Source organism: Pristiophorus japonicus, unplaced genomic scaffold (genome assembly GCF_044704955.1).
Source record: "Pristiophorus japonicus isolate sPriJap1 unplaced genomic scaffold, sPriJap1.hap1 HAP1_SCAFFOLD_410, whole genome shotgun sequence".
Classification (NCBI taxonomy): domain Eukaryota; kingdom Metazoa; phylum Chordata; class Chondrichthyes; family Pristiophoridae; genus Pristiophorus; species Pristiophorus japonicus.
Genome location: NW_027253981.1, coordinates 499,977 through 513,472, shown reverse-complemented (window position 1 = coordinate 513,472; position 13,496 = coordinate 499,977). Strand labels below are relative to the sequence as shown.

Here is a 13,496-nt window from a genome sequence, read left to right as displayed (position 1 = left end):
CAGCCTGTATATCATGCTGTGTAACACACTCCAGCCTGTATATCATCCTGTGTAACACACTCCAGCCTGTATATCATCCTGTGTAACACACTCCAGCCTGTATATTTTCCTGCGTGCAGCACACTCCAAGCTGTTTATTATGCAGTGCATTGGCACCAGTACTGGGGACAGATGGAGCTGTTCTGCCGGGACAGGCTCCACTTGAACCAGCCTGGAACCAGTGTCCTGGCAAATCGAATAACTAGGACAGTAGCTAGAGCTTTAAACTAATGAAGGGGGGGTTGGGAGGATTCGGGAAAGAGTAAATTTAAAAGCAGCAAGAGAAATGTCAAGGCGGTAGAGCAGAGCAGAGTGTTGGGTAAAAATAAACAGAGTGGGTCAGGAAGGGACAGAGAGTAACAAAGGTCACAGGGCATCAGTGACTAAGGTGACATCAGGGAAAAATAGAAAATAGCCAAAACTAAAGGCACTATATGTGAATTCACGAAGCATTCACAACAAAATAGATGAATTAATAGCGCAGATAGAAATGAATAGGTTTGATCTAATAGCCATTACACAGACACGGTTGCAAAGTGACCACGGGTGGGAACTAAATATTCCAGGATACTTAACTTTTAGAAGAGATATCTGAATTGGAAAAGGAGGAGGGTAGCCCTGATAATAAAGGATTGGGATAAAGACAGTAGAGAGAAAATCAAGGAAAATCAAGATGTAGAATCAGTTTGGGTGGAGTTAAGAAACAACAAGGGGCAAAAAACATTGGTGGGATTTGTTTATAGGCCCCAAACAGTAATGGTAATGTAGGGCACAGTATAAATCAGGAAATTAGAGGTGCATGTAACAAGGGAGAGTAACCAAGGTAATCATGGGGGAATTTAATCTATATATAGATGAGGCAAACCCAATTTGCAATAATTGTGTGGAGGACAAATTCATGGAATGTATACAAGATAGTTTTCTAGATCAGTATGTTGAGGAACCAATTCGGGAACAGGCTATTTTAGATCTAGTATTGTGCAATGAGAAAGGGTTCATTAATAAGCTTATAGGAAAGGGGCTTTCGGGAAGAATGACCATAATATGATAGAATTTTATATTAAGTTTGAAAGTGATTTAGTTAAATCCAAAACTAGGGTTTTAAATCTAAACAAAGCAGACTATGTAGGTATGAGGGACGATTTGGCTAAGGTAGATTAGGAAACGACATTAAAAGGTATGACAGTAGACGAGCATTTAAAGAATTAATACATAATTTACAACAAACATACATTCCTTTAAGGCACAAAAACCCCACATGAAAAGTGGTCCAACCATGGCTCACAAGACAAGTTAAAGACAGTATTAGATCAAAGGACAAGGCTTATAATGTGGCCAAAAAGAGCAGTAAGCCTGAGGATGGGAAGGATTTTAGAATTCAGCAAAGGAGGACCAAGAAATTAATAAAGAAAACGAAAGGATAATATGAGAGTAAACTAGTGAGAGACATAAAAACAGACAGCAAAAGCTTCTATTGGTATGTAGAAACATAGAAACATAGAAAATAGGTGCAGGAGTAGGCCATTCAGCCCTTCGAGCCTGCACCACCATTCAATAAGATCATGGTTGAACATTCACCTCAGTACCCCTTTCCTGCTTTCTCTCCATACCCCTTGATCCCTTTAGCCCGTAAGGGCCATATCTAACTCCCTCTTGAATATATCCAATGAACTGGCATCAACAACTCTCTGTGGTAGAGAATTCCACAGGTTCACAAATCTCTGAGTGAAGAAGTTTCTCCTCATCTCGGTCCTAAATGGCTTATCCCTTATCCTTAGACTGTGACCCCTGGTTCTGGACTTCCCCAACATTGGGAACATTCTTCCTGCATCTAACCTGTCCAGTCCCGTCAGAATTTTATATGTTTCTATGAGATCCCCTCTCATTCTTCTAAACGCCAGTGAATACAGGCCCAGTCGTTCCAGTTTCTCCTCATATGTTAGTCCTGCCATCCCGGGAATCAGTCTGGTGAATCTTTGCTGCACTCCCTCAATAGCAAGAACGTTGTTCCTCAGATTAGAAGCCAAAACTAAACAAAATATTCCAGATGAGGCCTCACTAAGGCCCTGTACAACTGCAGTAAAACCTCCCTGCTCTTATACTCAAATCCCCTAGCTATGAAGGCCAACATACCATTTGCCTTCTTCACCGTCTGCTGTACCTGCATGCCAACTTTTAATGACTGATGTACCATGACACCCAGGTCTCGTTGCACCTCCCCTTTTCCTAATCTGCCGCCATTCAGATAATATTCTGCCTTCGTGTTTTTGCCCCCAAAGTGGATAACCTCACATTTATCCACATTATACTGCATCTGCCATGCATTTTCCCACTCACCTAATCTGTTCAAGTCACCTGCAGCCTCTTAGCATCCTCCTCACAGCTCACACAGCCACCCAGCTTAGTGTCATCTGCAAACTTAGAGATATTACACCAATTCCTTCATCTAAATCATTAATGTATATTGTAAATAGCTGGGGTCCCAGCACTGAGCCCTGCGGCACTCCACTAGTCACTGCCTGCCATTCTGAAAAGGACCCGTTTATCCCGACTCTCTGCTTCCTGTCTGCCAACCAGTTCTCTATCCATGTCAGTACATTACCCCCAATACCATGTACTTTAATTTTGCACAACAATCTCCTGTGTGGAACCTTGTCAAAAGCTTTTTGAAAGTCCAAATACACCACATCCACTGGTTCTCCCTTGTCCACTCTACTAGTTACATCCTCAAAAAAGTCGAGAAGATTTGTCAAGCATGATTTCCCTTTCATAAATCCATGTTGACTTGGACCGATCCTGTCACTGCTTTCCAAATGTGTTGCTATTTCATCTTTAATAATTGATTCCAACATTTTCCCCACTACCGATGTTAGGCTAACTGATCTATAATTACCCATTTTCTCTCTCCCTCCTTTTTTAAAAAGTGGTGTTACATTAGCTACCCTCCAGTCTATAGCAACTGATCCAGAGTCGATAGATTGTTTGAAAATGATCACCAATGGATCCACTATTTCCAAGGCCACTTCCTTAAGTAATCTGGGATGCAGACTATCAGGCCCCGGGGATTTATCGGCCTTCAATCCCATCAATTTCCCTAACACCATTTCCTGACTAATAAGGATTTCCTTCAGTTTCTCCTTCTCGCTAGATCCTCTGTCCCCTAGTGTTTCCGGAAGGTTATTCGTGTCTTCCTTCGTGAAGACAGAACCAAAGTATTTGTTCAATTGGTCTGCCGTTTCTTTGTTCCCCATTATAAATTCAACTGAATCTGACTGCAAGGGACCTACGTTTGTCTTCACTAATCTTTTTTTCTTCACATATCTATGGAAGCTTTTGCTGTCAGTTTTTATGTTCCCAGCAAGCTTACTCTTATACTCTATTTTCCCCTCCTAATTAAACCCTTGTCCTCCTCTGCTGGATTCTAAATTTCTCCCAGTCCTCAAGTTTGCTGCTTTTTCTGGCCAATTTATATGCTTCTTCCTTGGATTTAACACTATCCTTAATTTCCCTTGTTAGCCATGGTTGAGCCACCTTCCCCGTTTTATTTTTACTCCAGACAGGGATGTACAATTGTTGAAGTTTGCCATTGCCTATCCACCGTCAACCCTTTAAGTATCATTCGCCAGCAAACACACTTTGACCGTGTAAAAAAGAATAAGATTAGTGAAAGTAAATGTGGGCCCCTACAGACTGAGACATGAGATATCATGGGGAATAAGGCAATGGCAGAGAAATTAAACAATTACTTTGTGTCTGTCTTCATGGAAGAAGACGCTAAAAGCTTCCTGGAAATAGTGGAGAACCAAGGGTCTAGCGAGAATGAGGAACTGAAAGAAATGAGTAATAGTAAAAAATTAGTACTGGAGAAATTAATGGGACTGAAAGCCGATATAGTCCCTGGACCTGACGGCCTATATTCTTGAGTTTTGAAAGAGATGGCTATAGAGATAGCGGATGCATTGGTTGTCATCTTCCAAAATTCCACAGATTCTAGAATGGTTCCCGCGGATTGGAAGGTAGTGAATGTAACCCCACTATTCAAGAAAGGAGGGAGAGAGAAAACGGTAACTACAGACCAGTTAGCCTGACATCAGTAGTGGGGAAAATGCTAGAATCAATTATTAAGGATGTGGTAACAGGGCACTGAGAAAAGAATAATAGGATTGGGTCGATTTATGAAAGGGAAATCATGTTTGACAAATCTATTAGAGATTTTTGAGGTTGTAACTAGCAGAATAGATAAGGGTGGACCAGTGGATGTGGTGTATTTGGATTTTCAGAAGGCATTCGATAAGGTGCCACACAAGAGGGTATTGAACAAAATTAGGGCTCGTGGGATTGGGTGTAATATATTAGCATGGATTGAGGATTGGTTAACGGCCAGAGAATATAGAGTAGGAATAAACGGGTAATTTTCGGGTTGGCAGGCTGTAACTAATGGGGTGCTACAAGGATCGGTGCTGGGGCCCCAGCTATTCACAATCTATATCAATGATTTGGATAAGGGGACCAAATGTAATATATCCAGGTTTGCTGATGACACAAAGCTAGGTGGGAATGTAAGTTGTGAGGAGGATGCAAAGAGGCTTCAAAGGGATATAGACAGGCTGAGTGAGTGGGAAAGAACATGGCAAATGGAATATAATGTGGAGAAATGTGAAGTTATCCACTTTGGAGGAAAAATAGAAAAGCAGAGTATTTTTCAAATGATGAGAGATTGGGAAATGCCGGTGTTCAAAGGGACCTGGGTATCCTTGTACACCAATCACTGAAAGTTAACATGTAGGTACAGCAAGCAATTAAGAAAGCAAATGGTATGTTGGCCTTTATTATAATACATCTTACTACAGTTATACAGGGCTCTGGTGAGACCACACCTGGAGTATTGTGTACAGTTTTGGTCTCCTTACCTAAGGAAGGATATACTTGCCATTGAGGGAGTGCAACGAAGGTTCCCCAGACTGATTCCTGGGATGGGGGGATTGTCCTATGAGGAGAGATTGAGTAGACTGGGCCTATATGCTCTAGAGTTTAGAAGAATGAGCGGTGATTTCATTGAAGCATGCAAACTTCTGACAGGGCTAGACAGGGTAGATGCAGGAAGGATGTTTCCCCTGGCTATGGAGTCTAGAACCAGTGGTCAGTTTCTGAATAAGGGGTCGACCATTTCTGACTGAGATGAGAAGGCTGTGGGGGCTCAGTCATTGGGTATATTCAAGACAGAGGTCGATAGATTTTTGGCTGTTAAGGGAATCTAGGGATATGGGGACAGTGCAGGCAAGTGTTGCGGTCGAAGATCAGCCATGATCTTATTGAATGGCGGAGCAGGCTCGAGGGGCCAAATTGCCTACCCCTGCTCCTAATTCTCAAGTTCTTATGTAACACACTGCAGCCTATATATAATTCTGTGTGTAACACACTCCAGCCTGCATATTATGGAGGGAGGGCTAACAAGGCAAAGGAATACACATTGAATGGTAGGATACTGAGAATTGTAGATGAACAAAATGACCTCGGAGTGCAGGTCCACAGATCCCTGAAGACAGCAGGCCAGGTAGATAAGGTGGTTAAAAAGGCATACGGAATTCTTGCCTTTATTAGCCGAGGCATGGAATACAAGAGCAGGGGGTTTATGCTTGAACTCTATAAAACACTGGTTAGGCCACAGCTAAAGTACTGCATGCAGTTCTGGTCACCACATTACAGGAAGAATGTGATTCCACTGGAGAATTGTAGCTATGAGGAAAGGTTGTATAGGCTGAGTTTGTTTTCTTTGGAACAGAGGAGGCTGAGGGGAGACCTGATTGAAGTGTATAAAATTATGAGGGGCCTGGATAGAATGAATAGGATGGACCTGTTTCCCTCAGCAGAGGGGTCAACAATCAGGGTACAGAGATTTAAAGCGAGAAGGTTTAGAGGAGATATGAGGGGACATTTCTTCTCCCAGAGGGTTGTGGGGGTCTGGAACTCACCACCTGAAAAGGTTGTAGAGGCAGAAACCCTCACCACATTGAAAAAGTACTTGGATGTGCACCTGAAGTGCCGTAACCTACAGGGCTACGGACCAAGAGCTGGAAAGTGGGATTAGGCTGGATAGCTCTTGGTCGGTTGGCATGGACACGATGGGCCGAAATGGCCTCCTTCCGTGCTGTAAATTTATATGATTCTATTATTCTATATTATCCTGTGTAACACACTCCAGCCTGTATATTATCCTGTGTAAGACGCTCCAGCCTTTATAATATGTTTGTAATGTCACTCCACAATTTGCTGTACCCACCAAGCCCCCGTACCGTGGTTACCCATCAAACCCCCATACCATTGTCTACCCAGAAAACCCCCATACCGTGGTGTACCCACCAAGCCCCCGTACCGTGGTGTACCCACCAAGCTCCCACACCATGCTGTCCCATCACTGGGGCTGGTCGGACCATCGCAAGGTGAGCAGTGTAATAGAGAATCCCGGGATGGTGGCTTTTGATGAAGCTGATTAGAAGTAACACCCAGCCCAGGAGCAGCCCAGCTTCGGAGTCGCCTGACAAGGTACCACACAATGAGATGCTCGCACCGTGACCCCGACTGATTGTGATTGGGGTGTGTACACTCTCAGTATTCACCCTGGGTGTGTACACTCTCAGTATTCACCCTGGGTGTGTACACTCTCAGTATTCACCCTGGGTGTGTACACTCTCAGTATTCACCCTGGGTGTGTACACTCTCAGTATTCACCCTAGGTGTGTACACTCTCAGTATTCACCCTGGGTGTGTACGCTCTCAGTATTCACCCTGGGTGTGTACACTCTCAGTATTCACCCTGGGTGTGTACACTCTCAGTATTCACCCTGGGTGTGTACACTCTCAGTATTCACCCTGGGTGTGTACACTCTCAGTATTCACCCTGGGTGTGTACACTCTCAGTATTCACCCTGGGTGTGTACACTCTCAGTATTCACCCTGGGTGTGTACACTCTCAGTATTCACCCTGGGTGTGTACACTCTCAGTATTCACCCTGGGTGTGTACAGTCTCAGTATTGATCTTGGGTGTGTACACTCTCAGTATTGACCCTGGGTGTGTACACTCTCAGTATTGACTCTGGGTGTGTACACTCTCAGTATTGACCCTGGGTGTGTACCCCATGACCTACCTGGGGAGCAGTGAAGCTGGTGGTTGCTGAAGGCTGTGTTTTGCTGTAATGCAGCGGTGTGCTGATGGGGATGCTGTTTGGGGGCAACGACTCCAGGCCGTGCAGTTGTTCGAGCTCCATGTGGCGGTATAGCTGCTGCAGCTGGGGAGGTTGCACGCTCTGTAACTCGGTAAAGTGATGGTCGGCAAACGACTCAAAGTCCCCGTGGATGTGGTTGCTGGTGTAATCCCAGTAATAATCTGCAGAGAGGAGCAGGGGAAAAAGTTAGACTGATTAAATAATGAGTGATGGGAGAAAGGGCGAGGAGACAGGGAGAGTGTGTGTGAGGGAGAGTGAGACAGACGGAGCGACATAGACAGAGAGAGAGGTGGACTGTGACAGAGAGACAGACAGAGTGAGACAGAGGGAGAGAGAGAGACAGACAGAGAAAGACAGAGAGACAGAGGCAGACAAAGCGATACAGTGAGAGGGAGGCAAAGAGAGAGAGAGAAAGATAGACAGAGAGTGAGAGTGAGGCAGACATGGACAGACAGAGAGAGAGACAATGAGAGGGAGACAGAGAGAAAGAGAAAAAGGACAGTGGCAGAGAGAGGCGGACCAACAGAGAGAGAGAGAGAGAGAGAGAGGCAGAGACAGTGAGGAGGACAGAAAGAGAGAGAGAGTGAGTGGGAGACAGAGAGAGAGAGAGAGAGAGAGAAAGAGAGAAAGAGGAGTGAGAGACAGAGGGACAGCGAGAGGGACAGAGAGGGAAAAGAGAGACAGAGAGAGAGACAGAGAGAGAGACAGAGAGAGAGTGAGAGAGAGACAGTGAGAGAGAGAGGGGGGAGTGAGAGAGAGAGGGGGGAGTGAGGGACAGAGGCAAGGGAGAGAGTGGAGAGAGACAGAGAGAGACAGAAAGACCCAAAGAGAATGTCCTGTATTGTTGTCCCATCCTATCCTGTTGTCCTGTATCCCCGCCTCGTTACTGTTCTACTATCCCTCCAATACCAATATACGCAGAACTGCTCACAGTACTCCAGGTGTGGGGCCCAGAACTCCAGGTGTTCACAGTACTCCAGGTGTGGGGCCCAGAACTGCTCACAGTACTCCAGGTGTGGGGCCCAGAACTGCTCAAAGTACTCCAGGTGTGGGGCCCAGAACTGCTCACAGTACTCCAGGTGTGGTCTGACCGGGGTTTTGTACAGCTGCAACATAACTTCAACCCCCCCAGTATTCTAATCCTCCAGATATAAAGGCCACCGTCCCATTAGCCTTTTTGATTATTTTCTGTACGTATCCATGACATTTAATGATCGATATACCTGAACCCACTATTATTTTGCTTAGATTAATTTCATGGAATCCCTGTCCTTGGGATGTCCAGCATGCTATCCTCTCCCTCTACTGTAAATACTGACACAAAGTCATTATTCAACATATCCACCATTTCCTTATTTTCATTTAAAATATCACCACTTTCAATTTTAAGGGGTCCACATTGCTCTACACCATCCTCTTTTCCTTAATATAACAGTTAACGTTTTTTGTGTTGATTTTGATATCCCTTGCAAGTTTCTTTTCATTCTCCCTTTGTGTAACTCTTACTATCTGCTTTGTCACCCTGTGTTGTTCTTTGTAACTCTCCCATTCTCCAGCATCTGTGCTACTTTTTGCATTTTTGTATGTTTGTCTAGTTTTATGCTCCCTCTTACATCTTTATGTCCATGGATGTTTATGACAAGCACACCTCTTGCCCCTTAGCGGTAAAAACTGGTTGTGTATCACATTAAATTATTTTTTGAACAGCTCCCCACTGATCTTCTGTGGATTTGCCCATTAGCAGATTTGCCCAGCTTTGAAGTCGGCCTGACCCAAATCTAAAATCTTTGTCACTGTTTCACGTTTCTCCCTTTCAGACATTACGTTGAACTCCATCATGTTATGATCGCGATTGGATAAATATTGACGCACAGTTAGGTTGTTTACTAAACCTGGCTCATTACTCATTACTAAATCCAATATGGGCCACCCCCTTATTTCCTCTAGGACATATTGACATATTGTTGGAGAAAACTATCCCAGACACACTCAAGAAATTCTCTACCTTTCTGAATATCCCAACATATATGAAATTAGAAATCACCCATTACAAGCACTCTTCCCTCAGAGCCAGAATGTTGTGGGTTCAGGTCCTGCTATACAATCACTGGCTCAAAGCTGACAGCCAAGTGGATCAAGAATGCGGAACTGCCTTGCTGATTGATCATCTGTTTGGATGGCTCAGTACACCGAGAGCTCCTGTGCCCACACTGGTGGTCCAGGTAGCTATGAAGGCTCAGTACACCAAGATCCCACACTGGTGGGCCAGGTGGATGCCATAGATTCTACTGGCATCATTTGAAAAGAATGGGGAGTTCTCCTAGTGCCGCGACCAATGTTCCTCCTTCAATCAACCCCACCTAATGGTATGAATTGCTCAGTTATCTCATTATTGTTAGTGGGATATTTCTGTGTTGCAAAATGGCTGTTAAGTTTCCTTCCATAAAATCAGTGACTGCCATTGAAAGTAACTCATTAGATGTGAAATGCTGTGGTGAAATTTCTGAGAAATGTGATGATGCACTATATAAAGTTAGCTTTTCATATATGACTTCCGATAGCACTTTAAGAAAGAAAGACTTGCAGTTATATAGCTCCTTTCATGACCACCGTTCATCAAAAAGCACTTTACAGCCAATGAAGTACTTTTGGAGTGTACTGTTATAATGTGGGAAACGTGGCAGCCAATTTGCGCACAGCAAGCTCCCACAAACAGCAATGTGATAATGACCAGATAATCTGCTTTTTTGTTTTGACGATTGAGGGATAAATATTGGCCAGGACACCAGGGATAACTCCCCTGCTCTTCTTCGAAATAGTGCCATGGGATCTTTTACATCCACCCGAGAGGACAGACGGGGCCTCGGTTTAACGTCTCATCTGAAAGATAGCACCTTTGAGAGTGCAGCGTTTCCTCAGCACTGTACTGGAATGTGAAACTAGATTTACGCTCAAGTCCCTGGAGTGAGACGAGAACCCACAACCTTCTGACTCAGCGGCGAGTGTGCTACCCACAGCTGACACACTGACACTTTGGTTGAAATGTGATGGGCTGGTGATGACTGTGACATATAGTTCCTGCGTCTTTGTGTCAGAGGGTATCCCAGATCTGAAATGCTAATGACCAAGCTTTTCTTGGTGTGACTGCCTGTAATCAGAAGCTAATCAAAGAAAGACTTGCATTTATATCGAGTCTTTCACAACCTGAGGATGTCCCAAAGTCACCTCTGTTATGTAAGAAACGCCGCAGCCAATTAGCACACAGCAAGCTCCCACAAACAGCAACGTGATGATGACCAGATAATCTGTTTTGGTGATGTTGGATTGAGGGATAAATATTGACCAGGACACCGGGGAGAACTGCCCTGCTCTTCCAATAGTGGGACTTCAAATGTACCCAAGAGGGCAGACGGTGTCTCCGTTCGGATCAAGTTTGTTTGCTTGGCTCAATCGGATATGTTTGAGAGGACATGGATTTTGAAACTCCAGATTTTTTTCCTCTGGAGGCCAGATCCTAGCTGGTGTCCTGGCCGGCCGTGCAATGTCATGCCTGCCACTAGTTCATGCTGTGTGGCTGTAAGCTGCACACTTGCATTTCCTACTGACAGCCCCGTCTTGCAAAATTTACCAGCAGATGTCAAAAGGAAACATTACTGTGGACAGCCACAAAGCTGTTGTTGAGCCCATATCTGCCCGGGAGGTGGAAGTGATTAATATCCCCAACGCCTGCCTATTCGGAAAGGGCCTCTGATCTTTAAATATTCCTGCCTGGACCTCAGACAGGAATCGAGCTGATGGCAGTGGTGATCAATATGTGTGTGAGGTGAAGAAGTACAAAGTGCTTGATCCACAACAGTTATCGTTCCAAATTAATTTCATCTCCATTTGCAAAGATTCAGGTCTCTACTCATTTTTGGAGCATTTATATACAATCATAGAATAATAGAGCACAGAAAGAGCCCAGGTGCCTATGCGGGCTCTGTGAAAGAGCGATCCCATCAGTCCCACTCCCTGCTCTTTCCCCACTGCTCTGAAATTTGTTTTTCAGGTATCTATCCAATTCCTGTTTGCAAGTTACCATTAAACCTGCTCCCACTGCCCCTTCAGGCAGCGCGTTCCAGATCTGACACAAGTCAAGTTTGGAACTGTAGTTTGCTGCTCTGTCTGTCTGCTTCCTTGTAATCACTCTGTGTATAAATAAATTACACTGGCAACTGGCGCCTGAATGTAATGCCTACCAGTATAGTTCTCACTGCCTTTTGGCAGTGTGTGGGACACCCTTGTGTCGCTGTGTGACACTGTGCCAAAGGCTATAGACACTCTGCTCTGCACAAGGGCACAGGCTTTAGCCCACAGAAGCTGTGGGTCTGCGTGTACAAACTGTCTTTCAGCTCGGAACATGAATGAGAGCGATCCCTATCTGTATGGTGGTCTTAGTCTACACATTGGTCACGCTTCATAAAGCGCCGTGCCCCGTCAAACCTCAACCGCTTCCTTTTCCTTTGAATCTGATAAGGAGCACGTTCTTTGCGCTGTGAGTGACAGAGAGAACCTCCAGCCCGCCGAGTAACACTACTCCAGAGCTTGCCACCGGCACTCGGGACTAACCACACACCCACACCCAACTGGGAAAGGGTGGCCTCAGGGGCCAGGACCAGTGCCGGCTGATTTGGAAGCAGCGAGCCCGCCTGGCAGGGTGAGCCCTGTCCCGGGACATGTGTAGCTGGGACAGTGGGCAGAGAGGAGTTGCGATACTCACCACTGTGACTCTCGCCATCGCTGCTCAGGTAGGTGTAATACTCATGCGGCGGTCTGCACCCATCGCTATCGTAAGCAGCAATGTCCTCCGGGTACTGCAATTCAAAGAGACACACTCACAACCAATACCGTGCAACCCCAGCCCCAAAAACCCACCCCCCAGGGGGTCCCCGACGAGTACCCCACCCACCCAGCCAGGCGATACTTACAGGAGCGAGCAGGTAACCTTCCATAGCTGTGGAGCTCGCTGCCAACGGCAGAAATTCCTCTGGGGCGTAAGCGGTACGGACTTCAGACCGCCCAAAACATACTTTCCCCCAAGACTTGTCCGGCGACACAAGGAGCGCCCCCAGCTGCCTAGCGCCCCAAGGTGGCGTCGGGCGCAGGGATGTTCGGCGGTGCCCCGGGATGGTGAGCACTGAGCTTTGGGCTGGGAGCTGTGTCGCTCAAAGTGCTGGTTATCAGCACCCACAGAAACAGGAACCTCATGACCAAAGCTTGGGTCACCAGACTCCACCTCTCAGTGCACACCATGCTGGGTCACAACACCCCTTCGCGGCCGGGTGGGGAGGGGTGGGGAGATCCTTGGGACCCACTTCAGGTCTGAACCCTGCCCATGGCTGGGACCCTGTCCTGGGCTGGGGGAGAGGGTGCGGGGTCCTCCCCGGGCAGCTCCTCCTCAAAGCTTGCCTTCCCCAGGGTCTTCTCCCTGGGCTGCCACTGGGAGAGCAAGGAGTCATTTGGGTGGGTGGCGGAAATCCAGGGTGACTTTCGAGGGGATTTACTCCACAAGTGAAAATTAGTTTCAGAAATAACACATCGCCGCTTGCTCTTCCAGTGGATAACAAAGGGGGCGCCAGAATACCAGCCAGAGAATGGCAGAGAGGCGAAACACACCGTGCTCCAGGTAGGCAGACAGAGCGAGGCGAGAAATTCGTCTGCCGCTGAAAACGGGCGCTGGGATCGCGATGCACGATCGCCCGTGCCTTTTGAAAGGAATACAAGCAGCTCGCTAACTTGGCATGTTAGCAATATTCAGCCTAGCGCCGGACGCAAGGCTGGGTGGTTGAACGCTCAGCAGGGACCCAAGTTCGTGCATGGCTCGCATCAAATAAAGCTAGTTCACTCTACTTAACGGCAGTCTGCACCTCCTAAAGGGGAGGTGCATTTTGCCTGCAGCAGCTCATTGAACTGGTTGGGGGAGGGGGGTGGAGAGAGAGGAGGAAAACTCAACAACGATGTCACAACAGGGGAGACAATGTGTGCCAAGGTTCTCCGTTGCAACACTGGAGGCCGTAGTGCAGGAGGACAACGAGAGGAGAGAGGTGCTGTTTCCACAGGGGGCCCGGAGGCCCTCCAAGCAAATGTGCAAAGTCCATGGGAGCAGATAGCCACTATGCTGAATGCCAGCAGTTTAACCTCAAGAATGTGGACGAGGTGCAGGAAGAAGTTGAATGACCTCACATGGTTGTCAA

The 13,496-nt window shown here is 46.4% G+C and overlaps 1 protein-coding gene across 2 annotated transcripts in view; it reads right to left on the bottom strand.

Annotated features, from left to right (window-relative positions):
- The window catches only part of LOC139250683 (transcription factor PU.1-like), a 45,666-nt gene extending 33,187 nt beyond the window's left edge, over positions 1-12,479 (bottom strand). For both annotated transcript variants that reach the window (XR_011591338.1, XM_070873060.1), the window contains exons 1-3: positions 12,231-12,479; positions 12,023-12,116; positions 7,186-7,424 (exon numbers count right to left, since the gene is read on the bottom strand). Coding sequence is in view for 1 of the 2 variants with exons in the window: in XM_070873060.1 (XP_070729161.1) it covers positions 7,186-7,424; positions 12,023-12,116; positions 12,231-12,254 (357 nt within the window). In the remaining variant the exon portion in view is untranslated. The remainder of the gene's footprint in view (positions 1-7,185; positions 7,425-12,022; positions 12,117-12,230) is intronic.
- Positions 12,480-13,496: the final 1,017 nt, after the last annotated feature.